At 37.0% G+C, this 14347-nt stretch overlaps 1 protein-coding gene across 8 annotated transcripts; it reads left to right on the top strand.

Annotated features, from left to right (window-relative positions):
- The first annotated feature begins 634 nt into the window (after positions 1–634).
- On the top strand, positions 635–14059 carry LOC104116622 (DNA polymerase zeta catalytic subunit). 8 transcript variants are annotated; one of them, XM_070180532.1, is made up of 15 exons: positions 638–899; positions 979–1061; positions 2375–2432; positions 2864–2922; positions 3034–3146; positions 3766–3808; positions 4410–4478; positions 5382–5534; positions 5643–5818; positions 5900–6017; positions 6102–6482; positions 6712–10322; positions 11467–11770; positions 12673–12959; positions 13055–13221. In XM_070180532.1, the coding sequence occupies exons 1-15, from the start codon at positions 788–790 to the stop codon at positions 13086–13088; spliced, it is 5601 nt and encodes a 1866-aa protein (XP_070036633.1). In that variant the 5' UTR covers positions 638–787; the 3' UTR covers positions 13089–13221. The 8 variants fall into 8 exon arrangements, with proteins under 8 accessions (XP_070036645.1, XP_070036642.1, XP_070036633.1 ...); XM_070180521.1 differs by adding an exon at positions 13600–14059 and having other exon boundaries at positions 641–899; positions 2873–2922; positions 12673–13287; XM_009627514.4 differs by adding an exon at positions 13600–14059 and having other exon boundaries at positions 641–899; positions 5643–5814; positions 5900–5991; positions 12673–13287.
- The last annotated feature ends 288 nt before the right edge of the window (positions 14060–14347 follow it).

Genomic DNA, 14347 nt, shown 5'->3' with positions numbered 1-14347 from the left:
TGTTATTTCCTAATAAGATTACTCTTTCTGTTATATATACAAAAAATATAAATTTATATTAATATTTAAAATTAAGTCGAAGTAAAGTTTTCTTCTAAATGAGAATAGCTGAATTAATAATTAATAAAATTAATTCAATGTTTTGGCTTGAAATGATGCAGTAATATTTAAAGATTAGCCTTTTGTAAATAATTTGTATTCTTCTTAGTTATAGTAGTTGATATTATGCTTGTTTTTACTTTTATATATAAACCATAGGCCCAACATGTTATTATAAAAACATTTTTAAGTGTATTACTCCAATTATTTTACAAAGAGCATTTATGTTTACATAATTAACATATTTTAAGATTAAAATTTCACATACATGTTTATTTAATAAGAATTAACTCTACACCGAACTTAACCATTTGATTTCAAGTATCACTATATGAACTCCAAACAATTTATGTATGTCGTTAATGGCATAACAAAAATTAATTTGATGTAATTTTTTTTAATTAGTATATCGTTACAACTTACGGTAATTCGTTGTCCATTCACATCCTCGAGACATATAGTGTAGCGAATTTTGTAGTAAAGTAAAGTAAATTAATCCTAATACATTGACGGGGGCAGAATGGCCCCGGACCTACCGACCCAAATCTTGCGAGGTAAGTTTCCAAAACTTGAAAGGAAAAATAAAAAAGTTCCCCAAGCGCCCCTCATATAAAAGCGCAAAAGCGGCGCCAAACGGGACTTAAACACCAATTCCAACAGTAGATGAAGCAGGAAATTGAAGAAGAAAATGGGGGATTCTCAGACCGATTCGAACTTCTTCAGTGTTCGAATTGTTTCAATAGACTATTACATGGCCGCTCCAATTCCTGGCTTCGACATTTGTTACAGCAGTTTCCAAGGTATGCGTAACTACTCGCACGCTTGAATTAGGACGCACATCACATGTTTGTGATTGTTAACTTCGTTTTGTTGGAACAGGTGGGAGAGTAAATGAGGTTCCTGTGATCAGAGTGTATGGTGCCACTCCTGCTGGCCAGAAGACCTGTTTGCACCTTCATGGGGTAAGAATTTTTAATTTATTCTTTACAATTTTTATTTTTATTTTTCTTATTCGAAATACCAAACAAGTGGAGAAATAGTAGTACTTAGGTTTCGATGTATAAGGACAATTTAGATATTCAAAATTGTGCCAACTATAGTTAGTAACATTGTCACACGATGATATTTTGGGAAATAGTGGCAGAGGATAAATTTAAGGACATTACAAGGTTAACTAATATAGATTAATGTTTGGTAGATTTATAAAAAATTGTAGGGAGTGAAAGAAGGATCTCTACATAAAAATTTGTTATTGATGTGGAGGAGAGAATATAATATAGTGCCAAGAAAAATCTATTGGTGGGTGACTAAGAAGAAAGAAATTCATTCTAAGTAGATAAATTCCATAAAAGATATGTTCGAAAGAGTGATGAAAATTGTGAGAACAGTGAGAAGAGATACACAAGTTTCTTGGAACTATATACACCAAGGGCTTTGAGACTGTACTTGTTTACCTTAGTTATAGATTAGTCAACCAGTATTATATATGATGAGATACCGTAATGCATGCTATTTGCAGATTAAATTCTGTTAATGAGAAAATTAGCGAGGGAGTCAACCAAAAGTTAGAAATATGGAGAAACACTAAGGGAGTAAGAGCTTTAGGATGACTAGAAGTAGGATAGAACATATGCACTGCAAGATTAGACCAATAAGAAGAATGAGGTGGAGTGAGATAAGATGAGATTGTAGTATCTAAATGTTGACTATTCAGATATCTAGACTCAGTTTTCTCGGAGAATGACATAATAGATGAAGATGTAATAGGTAAAGTTATGATAGGATGGATGAAATGGAGGAATGTTGTAGGAGTGCTCTGCGATATGAATATACCTAGCAAAGTGATTGGAATTGCTAGTGCTACAGCGAACATGAATGATATTTTATCAGTTCTTGACGACAAATGTTTTGATGTTGATCAAGATTTTTTTTATTATATAAAAAGGAGAGTTATCTTTCTAGTTTCGTGAAAAATTATCATCTTCAACAAGATGCTTTAATCCTTTGAGTAGGATTATAAGAAGGATCTTATAAGAAGGAGGGTGAATTGTTATTTGCTGTTGGCACGTTCTAATTAAAAAAAGGTTGCATGCTTAAAGGACAAGAATGCTTGTCTGTTAAGTTTTTTTTTTTTGTTTAATCCTGTTTTGTCTCGGCATGAAATATTCTTTGCCACCCTTCTCATATTGCTGACATGAAATTGAACAAGTTAACTTTTCCATACAGAATATTTGCTCTTGACTTTCTGGCTGAACTAACATGCATCATGTTGCAGGCTCTGCCTTATTTTTATGTTCCATGGTCAGATCTCTTCCTCCAATCAGATCAAAAAGGTAAATGTACCTTTTAATTTCTCTCTCTTTTTTTTCGGGGCCCGTGGTGTGGATAGTTAGAGGAAGGGGAACTGGTATGTGTTTGATCCCGAAACTCATTACTTATAAGAGGAGAAACTGTTTATTGGAATGCCTTTATTTTGGTTAATCCAAAAAGAAGTTTCAAATTTCATCTAAAAAAAAGGAAGTTTCAATTGGTTAAAAACTTTTGGAATGCCTTGAGTTATGCACTTTGAGTGATTTTCATTAGGTTTTTGTAGTATGAAACTCTGGGGTGCGTTAGTAGTTCACCTAGTGTGTAGAACATAATCAGCACAAGTAAACACAAAATTGGGCAGGTATAATAAATTTTAGAAACTGACTGGATAATTTCGTTTCTACTAACATTGATCTTTCACTATGTTTCTTCTATTTAATTTTCTGGATTCAAAATCGGCTAGGGAGTGAATGCACGAATGCTCTAGCTCTTGCTCTTGAGAAGGTGCTCAAGGTAAGTCTGATCGCAGTGAAGTGCCTTCTAAGCATTTGAATTTACAGGTGACACTTTTCTGCAAATTGCTGCTTCAACTTATGCATGAACTTGTTTTAAATTTTCTTTCAGCTTAAAGGCAATGCTGGCTCAAAACGTCAACATGTCCACGGTTGCAGCCTTGTACGAGCAAGGAAGTTTTATGGTTATCATTCTTCTGAGGAACTGTTTGTGAAGATCTATCTGTATCCTACGATTTTACCTTGTGCCAGTGATTTTTTGCTGAGAATTAATGTAATTAGGTGGTAAACAGGCATAGTAAATTCAATAATAAGTATGGCTAGGTGTTCCTCTGTCTCTTCTTTTTTTTTTTTTTCGTCAAGCGTTGGGGTTCGTTAAATAACTGTCCTGAATAGTCATTCAACCTGCTATGGAATGAAGCTTCTTATTCTTTTAGGGTGACGAGTAAAGAGTTTAGTATGTAGTTTTCTTATACTCTCTCCATCTCATTTTATACATGCTGGTATGATTTTCACGAAGTTTTAAGTGTAAAGTGCTGGAATGATTATTATATCGAGCCTGGTAGGGAAGCGTTTAAGGTGTGAAAAATTTAAGAGTTGCTGGAGAAGATGTAACTTCAAATCTGAAGTAATATAAACTCGTATTACTTCATATTAGTTTGAATTTCTGGACGGAAAAATGCTTTCATTGTAGGAACGAGGTCATATTTTTGGGATGCACCAAAATAGAAAGCAGGTCAGATAAAATGAGACACATAATATTGCTTGAGAAACTATTTGGTGTTGTGCTCATGTCTTTATTTATTTTGAGGTTTGCCTAGGAGTTCCTTGACATAAATATAAGCTATCATCCACAGGATGTCTCGCGCGCTGCCAATCTACTTCTGGTACGTGTTATGAGTCCTTATTATTCTAGGTATTTTTGGTCAAACATAACAGAGCTAGCATTTGCTTACTTCCGAAATTTCCTAACATCGTGCCTTTGTGATTCGTGACGTAGAAATTTAGGCAAGACATAGTTTTACGTGATAAGGTGCATGTTATAGTTTCTCTTTTTGTAGGTTTTCAACTTTTTGATATATGGGCTTTTTTTGGCCCAAACATTTAATAAAATTTATTACTTTAACTAGAGTTTGATATATCGCCAGTCTCAGCTTTAACTAGAGTTTGATATATCGCCAGTCTCATGCATTAAAGTAAGATATATTCTTGGTGCATGTTATGTTTTTTTTGCCCAAACATACTTCACCAGTCTCATGCATAATCTTAACTAGAGTTTTTTTTTCTCACACTGTGGTGCTTGGTCTACACAAAAATAGTTAATTTATTCCTTGGTAAATTAGAGTGTGATATATCTGCTAGCTTAATGTTGTAACTGGCAAAGAAACACCTGTCTCCTTGACACCTGAAGTTTCTTAGGAATTGAAGGATGGGCAATCATTTTATTTTTTATTGTTATCATTAATTTTTTCTGTTCCTTTTATACAGGGAGGTGCAGTAATGGATAAGTCATTACAGCCCCACGAATCTCATATACCTTTCCTTCTTCAATTCCTGGTAACCACCTTTTAATTCATGGATAGTAAACTCCTATATGACATACTAAAGTGATAGGGGGTTAAAATTTTTCCAGGGGCAGTGGAAAAGTTCTATCTCAAGCATATATCAAGTTTAGAAGTACTTAAAAGGCGAATAGAGATGTCAAAATTGTTAATTGGGCACTTATACATACTAGTATTCGCAGCAAGTTCATCTTGTGATGATCACCTGTGCATTAAAGCAATTGACTTTTTTACTTGGCTCTCTTTGTGAATATCAGAAGCTATAGGCTCTTTTTGTAATTTTTTGTTGGTGTTATTCTTGAGGTCCACGTGTCAGATCTCAAACTGATATCAGAACATGTTTCACCTGTTATTTTATTCTATTGTCAACCGGTGATTCTTAGTTTCAGAAATCTAGGTTGATTATTCAAAACTAAGAAAGCAAACTGTAAATCTATTGTTAAATTTGAAAAATAAGTGATTCAAAACTAAGAAAGTAAAGTATATTCTTGACTGTTGACTCTTAAGAAGAAATGTTTTAGTGATTTCCCAAAACTAAGAAAGCAAACTGTTTAATCTCTTTCTTTCTTTTTTATTTCAGATTTTGTGGTTAACTGAAAATATTTACATCAATATATGCTGCTGTGTACTTGTCTCCATATATCATGATAGTTTACTTTTACGATTTCTTTTTGGGTAAACTCGTTGTTAATAACTGGTGGTGTTGGACATGCACTGAAGTATGAAGATATGGCATCTTAGTTCCTAAAATTTCTGCATAGGTGGATGCCATATACTATCTTTACAAGTGCATTAGAATGCAGCCTTACTTTCTAATGAATTTGAGATTCCCTTGCTTAATTCTCTCTCTGGCTTAGTTATAACATGTTCTTTTCCCTTTCATGCATAAAACGTGCAGGTTGACTATAGCTTGTATGGGATGGGTCATCTACATGTATCAAAGATGAAGTTCCGCAATCCAATACCAGATACTTTCGCTCCAAGAAAGGCTAAATGCTTTGATAGAAGAAGGCATTCTGATATGTCCACTTCCATGACTGCAGAGTTTCAGGTAAAAGTGCATTCACACTACAGTAGATACATGTGCTGTTAGTTTAATCATGCTATAAATTAAAGCATAAAATATTGATTAGCCAGTGTCACGGGAACTTTCTATTAGGTTGATTTAGGTGGTGAGGCTTGTTTCAACACACCAATTTGGGTATCTTCTACAATTACGGACGATTGGATATGGACAGGCTCTAGTCAGGCTGACCTTTCAACAAATCCGGATATCCCTAACATTAAGCGACAAAGTATCTCTGACCTTGAAGGAGATGCTATTGTTGATGGTTGGTTGGTTTTCATGACTTGATAGACAACTTTTATGTATTTGCACCTTGACTTAATTGCTAAGTTCGTTATATGCTTATGCAGCAATTCTGAATCAGCAGTTTATATCCTGTATGTCCCTTTCACAGACCAGCTCCCAAGAGAAAATGGTTCAGTCAATAATACCAATTTGGGAGGTTTGTCAATAGCCAAGTTTATTGAGGTCCATTCGATTTTTAATTTTATTGAGGTCCATTCGATTTTTTAATCATTCTGGTGTATTTTATATGCTATTTTCTTGTATCAGGAGGAGTTTGCAAGGAATGGGGTGCACGAAGTGGGTTTGCCTCCTGATCCTGGTAAACCCCTTCGAGATGATGTCTTGAGAACACTTTCTCATGGGCTTGGATATGAAGAGATTCTAATGGAATTAAGCAATGATGTGAACACTTCTTCTTCTGATATTCCACAGTCAATCAACTCATCAATGAATGATGGGAGCGTTGCCAAACATGTACATTGTGGCTCTTTAAATAGTATACGGGAACCATCCCGATGCTCAGAAGAAGGATTATTTCAAGATCATGTTGTTGTTGAATCAAGGGAGGAAACTGATGCATGTCCCAAGCAGATGTTAGCTGATAAATTGAAAGCAGCTGTTTCCGTGGTACCATCACAGGATTTGAAGGTAAATTAGCTCCTGGTTAACTCTTGCTCATTCTATGCAAGATGGCTTTTGTTTTAGATGTTGTTACTTTGTTTACTAGGGCTCATGCTTTGCTTGGATGTGATCTCTGGTTGGACATCCTGAGCATTTTTTTCTTTTGTTTTTCTTTGCATTACATTTCTTAGCTCTTCCAAGTAGCCAATTCGTAATCTTCAGAATCCATTTCTGATTCATATTGTTTGCAATTTAGGCTTCAGATCAGGATGCCTTGAGACTTCTAAATTGGCTTGCATCTTCTCAAGCTTCAGAGGACATAAACTCCGATGATGACCTTGCTCGGGAAATCATTTTGAGTCCTTTAATGCCAGCAGCGACTATTAATACGGTGTTGGAGAAGGCAAATGTGGCCTATGAGAATGAATCTCAGCAAGAGTGTGAGGACATTCTTGATTCTGTTCACGGTTGTCATTTTGAAGAATTAGACAGAAAAACTTCTGAGTCCATCAGCAGTGATCATTCGTGCAGAAGTTCGCCGGGTGTGATGATTCCTCAGCTGGATGGCTCCAATGATGATCCAAGCCCACATAGAAAACTCGGAACATCTTCCCAAGCAGATTTATTGAATAATGCTAGTTTAGCCATTAGCAATAAACACAAAAAGAAAAAACCAGGATGGTGCTCTTTACCCATTTCTTTGGGTCAAAATGTGAATGATTGTTCACATCCAAATCCAGCTAACACATCTAGCAATCACATTTGTGGCGAAAGAGATGACAGAGGAACTTCTTCTCACATGAGTTTTAACAAATACCCTAATTTTCTAACGGGCAGTTTGAATGCATCTGCTAATTGTGAAATGGAAGCTAGTATGATAGTTGAATGCTCTACGCGTGATTTGATGAGGGTAAAAAGATCCTATCATGCTGAGTCTCCTGAATATGAAAATCAGGTAAAAAAAGTACAATTTGGTGCAAAAGGAAAAGAAGATTCTTTTCTTTATGCAGAATCCAGACATGATGAGAAAGAGAAAATGCCTCTTGATTCCTTGATATCTCGATCAGCAATCACGGATCAACCAAAAGAATGTCATGAGAGGAACTCATGTCTTGCACTTCAGATGCAGGCTGATCCTGGTGATATCAAAGCTGACAAATCTAATTGTCCTTCATATGGTAAGTTGCCTCTTTCATCCTGCTCTCTGCTGGCAAATGCATTAAAAGATGGAGTGTTTCTTTCTTCTGAAGGACCTCATGTTGAGGTTGTCCGCAGAACATCTGCAAGTTTGCAAAATTATGGAACTAGTGATGCATCCACCTCACAGGGGACAAAAGAACTATTCCAGCTTCCTGATGTTGAGAATCAAAAAACTGCCATTTACATGGGAAGCTGTGGATGCTCTAGTCGTGAAAATGTTGACAGCTGTGTGAAATGTACTAAAACTTCAAATTCTGATCTTTGTACTTCTGTATTTGCTCCATATTCTCAGTTCGCATCTGAAACTGAAGGTAAATTTACTGGTTTTGGGAAATTGCTGCAAAAAAATGCAGTAGGTTTAAGTCAATCTCCTGTTGGTCCTAATAGTCCAACATCTGCAGTAACTGGTGTATCTGGTGACTCTGTGGAACTTATAGGCATGACCTTCATCAAGAAACCTCCTAAGGTGGAGTTCACAGATGAACCTGGACGCAATGCTCAGTTAGCATGTGGTGCCCCTAGTTACCATGTGGGGAACAGGAAAAATAAAACAAGGACATGTGCCCAGGATAGAGGTTTAGATGAATGCTCCCCTTTCTTTGAGGGGAAATGCCTAGTAGGAGAAAAGATTTGCAGTACTAGTTCTGGAACAAGGAACTACATTCATTGTCAAGACAATATGTTGGGTGTACCCATTCACTATCAAAATGATGGGTCTTATTTATACATGCTGACTCCTGTTTATTCACCACCACGAAGTGAATGTGTTCAACAATGGCTGTCACTTGATTGTATAGAATCTTCTAAAATGAATGTAGTTTCTGGCCCACCAGTGTACCCGTCAATAAAGGTTTGCTCTGATGATGTAGCAGAATCACAGGGTTCTCAATCCACCTTTGGTGATCAACCTTTGATGGATTCTGTCTCTGCTTCAGAACCAAATCCAAATTATCTTCAAGCTAAAGAAAATTATCAGGAAAGCAATAGTGTACAAATGAATTCTGTTTCTCCCCATGCAAGAATAAAACAACAAAATGAAAATATTATCTTGAAATGTGAACCATCAATGCGTGGCTCTCAAGATCTCTCCCAGATATCCGGTCCTGATGGAAAATCAAGGCTAACTCCTTTAAGTCAAACTGGTTTTCGGGACCCTGCTAGTATCGGTTGTGGACAGCAGTTAACAATATTGAGCATAGAGGTCCAAGCAGAATCCAGGGGTGATCTGAGACCTGATCCTCGAGTTGATGCCGTAAGAATTGTTGTTCTCGTTTTCCAGGAAGATGATGATCTAAGATCTGATACTCACGTACTTGTGCATTGCAATGGTGAATCTGTTCAAAAAGACCTTGATGGATTATCTGAGTGTAAAGTTTTCACTTTCTCTGAAGAGAGGCAAGTATTTGTTCATTTCATAAAGATGATTAATTCTTTTGACCCAGACATACTTATGGGATGGGATATTCAAGGCGGTTCCCTTGGGTTTCTTGCTGAACGGGCTGCATACCTTGGCATTGGTTTGCTTAACAATATATCTCGCACTCCATCAGAGGGAAATATAGTTTCTAGAGACTCTGAAGGAGGAAAACTAAGTGATGTTTTTTCTGAAGCTGTTGCAACTGACCCAATGTTTCATGAAGATGCTGCAATAATTGATGATGAATGGGGCCGAACTCACGCCAGTGGTGTCCATGTTGGGGGTAGAATTGTCCTTAACATTTGGCGACTGATGCGTGGCGAAGTGAAGCTGAACTTGTACACACTTGAAGCCGTAGCTGAAGCAGTGCTGAGACGAAAAGTTCCATATATTCCTACCAAGGTATTGACAAATTGGTTTTTAAGTGGTCCTGGACGTGCAAGATACAGATGTATAGAGTATGTTTTAGAGAGGGCAAAGCTGAACCTTCATATCATGAATCAACTTGACGTGGTAAATAGAACATCAGAGCTTGCACGGATTTTTGGCATCGACTTCTTTTCAGTTCTTTCAAGGGGTTCACAGTACCGTGTTGAATCAATGTTTCTGAGGCTGGCTCATGCACAAAATTATGTTGCTGTTGCTCCTGGAAACCAACAAGTTGCTTCTCAACCTGCCATGGAATGTATACCCCTTGTCTTGGAACCAAAATCTGGATTTTATGCAGACCCTGTTGTCGTTTTGGATTTTCAATCACTTTATCCATCTATGATAATTGCATATAACCTCTGCTTCTGTACTTGCCTTGGTAAAGTTACTTCTGCAAAAACTAATATCCTCGGTGTTAGTTCATATTCACCTGATAAAAATGTGATGCATAATTTAAAGGATGAAATACTGCTCACTCCAAATGGTGTTATGTATGTGCCTCCCAAGGTCCGGAAGGGGGTATTACCTCGCTTATTGGAAGAAATTTTAGATACTAGGATTATGGTTAAAACAGCAATGAAGAAATTGGCTCCTGGACAGCAAGTTCTTCATCGGATATTCAATGCAAGGCAACTTGCTTTGAAGCTAATAGCCAATGTGACCTATGGGTATACAGCTGCTGGATTTAGTGGACGCATGCCCTGTGCTGAGCTCGCTGACAGTATTGTCCAGTGTGCCCGTAGAACATTGGAAAGTGCAATTTCATTTGTTAACACAAATGATAGGTGGAATGCTAAAGTCATATATGGTGATACAGACAGGTATTTGTTTATGCCGACTATCTATTTGAAATGCTTGCCAGGTTTTAAAATCTCAACAAGCAGTAATAGATATCTAATGCTTGCATTGATCTTGAAATGCTACATGGTTTTGAGTTGCACGAAATAACAAGGAGGTGTAATGTAATGGAAAATAATTTAGAAGCCATGTAATGCAAGCTTTATTGAAACATGTAATGATGATGAAATGAGTTTATTCATGCACACGCACTTGCTGGCTTGAAGATTATTTTTTATCCAATCAGTCTAGCAGAAAGTCTAATAATTTTTGTGGCTTGCCGACTTTGCACTTTTTGTGTCTGACTGAGCTACTCTGTGATCTGTAGTCATATGTAGATAAGGGATGGTACTGGAATTGGTAACTAAGTTAGGATTGCCAAATAGTTTTAAGATGTTTATATTTAGGACATAATCAAGTTCTCACTAGCATGTTTTGATTGCACTGTATGAAATATTTTTCATTTCAACGACCATCTGAGAGTTACCTAGTACCTGTTGCTGGTGAGATGTCGCAGGTATCCGATGGAATTAGTCGAGGTGACTGGAAGCTGGCCCGGACACCACAATTATCAAAAAAAGTTTCAACGACCATCTGATCTTGTCTGTGAATGCTACTGGAAATTGGTGGTTGATTTTTGGCTATAAAGCAGTTTTGAAGTGTCCATGTTTAGTACAAAATCAAGTTTGCAGTAGCATGTTTTGACTGCATTTTGTATGAGATATTTCTGATTTTAGAAACATCTGATTTTGTCAGTGAATTCTTTTGGAGATGGATTCAGAGAGAGATGTTGAAATGTAGACTAGAAGTTCAGCAACCAGCTTTTGCTGATTCGCTGTCAAATCAAAACGTAGTTTATTTTATTGCAATATGAAGCACGAGCTGTTAAGTTATTTCATTTTCTTTGTAGCATCTCTGTTCTCCTCAAAGGATACATGTTAAACAAGCTTCCAAGTATGCCACAAAGTTGCACCTGTAATGAACCCATATACAGTCACATTAGAGAAGGAAAAAACATGGATTCATTCATCAGATTTGATGTGTTGCCCTTGATAATTTAGAGTTCATTTCTCCCAGTATTGTTTTGTTCTCGTTCTTCAAGGTTAATCCATGCTTTTGTTTTCGCAGCATGTTTGTACTCCTTGAAGGACGTTCCGTTGAAGAAGCTTTTCGAATTGGTCATGAAATTGCATCAGAAGTAACTGCAATGAATCCAAATCCAGTCACGTTAAAGATGGAAAAGGTTTACGATTCGTGCTTCCTCCTTACTAAGAAACGATATGTTGGTTATAGTTACGAGAACCTTGGCCAAAGCAAACCAGTGTTTGATGCTAAAGGTATTGAGACAGTACGAAGAGATACATGTGGGGCTGTGTCCAAGATAATGGAGCGCTCTATAAGAGTCTTTTTTGAATATAAGGATATTGAGAAGGTAATCTTCATGTGTAAGGACCTATGTGGCTTCCTTCAGTGTTATTAAATTCGTTGAATATTTAAAATCAACAAAGTTAGAGAACATGCTTGAGTAGTGCTGGGGGCTCTATAGCGAGTTCTGCCAGATCAGGACATGTCTGTCAATGGCTTATCATACACATTTTTCAGGCATTTGACTAACCATCTTCTTTGCATGATGCCAGTCTAAGCAGGGTAAAATTTCCCTACGTGTAAATGGCATTGTCATAGAATCAATAGGCAAAATGAAAAGTGTCGAGCTGATGTTAAGCAACAGTTACGGTAGAGTAATATGATTGATTTCTACCTAATCTTCTCTAGAACCAGGCCGGTATTTGACATTAAGCAGTCTTTTTTTTTATGTGTATATGCTTGTGAGGTGTTCGCTGAATATTTATCTTCAGTCCTGTAAATCTCTCATCCTAACCATAGCATCATACTCCTTCAGCCCTCTAGAGTATGAAGTATAACTTACATTGATTGCTAAGTCCTGAAGGAAATCCCTTCGGAAGTGATTTTATACGAGTCCTCCAGATGAACATCGCTTACCTGCATGCACCTCTTCCATTTGGGGATGGGGATGATTTGTGTTACCGACCCAACTAGTTTGGATTGAAATTTAGTTGATCTTACTTATCTGTATGGTGAATGCTGTTTGTGAATCCTAAGTTTGGAAGCTGTAAAACACCAACGAGAGGAAGTATTACAACAGCTCAAGCCAGTTCAATTTAAAGTACTCCTAGTAAATTACTAGATACTCTTTTTCTGTTCGGTTTGAAACAGTTATTGTTAATGCCGTCAGGTTGATGTGTATGTTCATGGGAATTCTAACTATGTAGTATCTATTAATTCTTTTTTAAAATGCTTTTTATTTGTGCACAGGTGAAACATTACTTGGTGCGTCAGTGGAAAAAGATTATATCAGGCAGAGTATCTCTTCAGGATTTTGTCTTTGCAAAAGAGGTACGCTTAGGCACCTATTCCGCACAGGCTTCTTCACTTCCACCAGCAGCAATTGTTGCCACTAAGGCAATGAGAGTCGACCCTAGGGCAGAACCTCGGTATGCAGAGCGAGTACCTTATGTTGTGGTTCATGGTGAACCTGGTGCCAGGCTGGCTGATGTCGTGGTAGATCCCTTGGATCTTCTTTCGATTGATTCACCTTACAGGTTAAATGACATATATTACATCAAGAAACAGATAATCCCAGCATTGCAACGAGTATTTGGGCTCGTTCGAGCTGACTTGAATCAGTGGTTTTCAGATATGCCTCGTCCAGAGCGGGAGGCTGCTGGTAAACGTCACCCATTTGCAGCAAATGCGCACAGAACTAGAATTGATTATTACTATATGTCAAAACATTGTATCCTATGCGGTGAGTTGATCCAGGCATCTAGTTACGTCTGTCAAAACTGTTCCAGAAACGAAGCTGTAGTTGCTGCTGCATTAACAGGAAGAACTTCAATATTGGAAAGAAACATCCAACACCTTGCTACTGTGAGTATTCGAGTCATTGAGCATTATCTTCTTTTTATAAAATTGATATTGTTAGATGTTAGCACAAAAACATATGGCTCCGCAAAATCTGGGTTGATAATGATCCTTTTTCCTTCTCCCCCTACCTGCTAATTGAGCTACTCCTTTCTTCCTTTATATTTGTCATCGATAGAACCATGATAATGATCCACTAAACAGAACACATTTTTTCCTGGGACATTCCTCCCTTGGGCTACAATATTATAAAGCTTTCTTACACTTCGCAGCATGTTATCTCTGATATGCATGCTTATGATTATTACATCCTTCTAGATATGTCGGCACTGTGGAGGAGGAGATTGGCTAGTAGAAAGTGGGGTGAAATGCATCTCTCTTGCGTGCTCTGTTTTCTTTGAAAGGAGGAAAATCCAGAAAGAACTGCGATCTCTTTCTGCTGTTACTACAGATGCAGGTTTTTATCCCAGTTGTGTCGTGGAATGGTTCTAACTAATGCCTCTTCTGCGTCAAAGATGTAGTGTGAAGGGTATTTAGATATCTGAAGAACAAAATTTATACATATGTTGTACCACATTATATGAATTTTTTGTAAATATAAATGTATGTACTTTCCCTAGCAGATCTTCTAATAGTCCTTTAAAATAAATTAAGCCTTGTATACTACGTATCTGATTTTCATAGGAGTATTTAGTAATTGAATGTGTAATTCAAATGTTGTAAAGAAATTTGTATTTTCCTGACAAAAAATAAAAATTATTCTTGTGTGATGGTAAAAGTTGATGTCTGGGAATCCCGTTCTGCTACACCATATGATTATCATCGGATAATGACTCAAGAATATAGTTGGCATTGACCACCAGGTCTTTGCCATTTGTATTTTTTTTTATTATCTAAGAATAAAAGAAAACCTGAAAAATGTTCCTTAATTATAGAATTAATGGCATAGAAGTATTTAGTTCCCTTGGTACACACATCTTCTTGTCAAGCAGTTTGTGCGCTTCTCGGGTTAGCTTGCCATGTGAATGTAGCTTTCTTTTGAATTCTCTTAAACCGTAGCTGCCAT

The sequence above is a fragment of the Nicotiana tomentosiformis genome, chromosome 1 (genome assembly GCF_000390325.3).
Source record: "Nicotiana tomentosiformis chromosome 1, ASM39032v3, whole genome shotgun sequence".
In the NCBI taxonomy this organism is placed as follows: domain Eukaryota; kingdom Viridiplantae; phylum Streptophyta; class Magnoliopsida; order Solanales; family Solanaceae; genus Nicotiana; species Nicotiana tomentosiformis.
The sequence above is the reverse complement of the archived record's forward strand: the minus strand, read 5'-3'. Positions and strand labels throughout refer to the sequence as shown.

What these genes read in the sequence shown, in the direction of transcription:
- LOC104116622 (XM_070180514.1), top strand. Translation starts at nt 788, where the DNA reads ATGGGGGATTCTCAGACCGATTCGAACTTCTTCAGTGTTCGAATTGTT. An exon ending in GCGCTGCCAATCTACTTCTG is followed by an intron (nt 3,809 to 4,409) that starts GTACGTGTTATG and finishes CCTTTTATACAG; the next exon opens with GGAGGTGCAGTAATGGATAA. An exon ending in AATATAAGGATATTGAGAAG is followed by an intron (nt 11,771 to 12,672) that starts GTAATCTTCATG and finishes ATTTGTGCACAG; the next exon opens with GTGAAACATTACTTGGTGCG.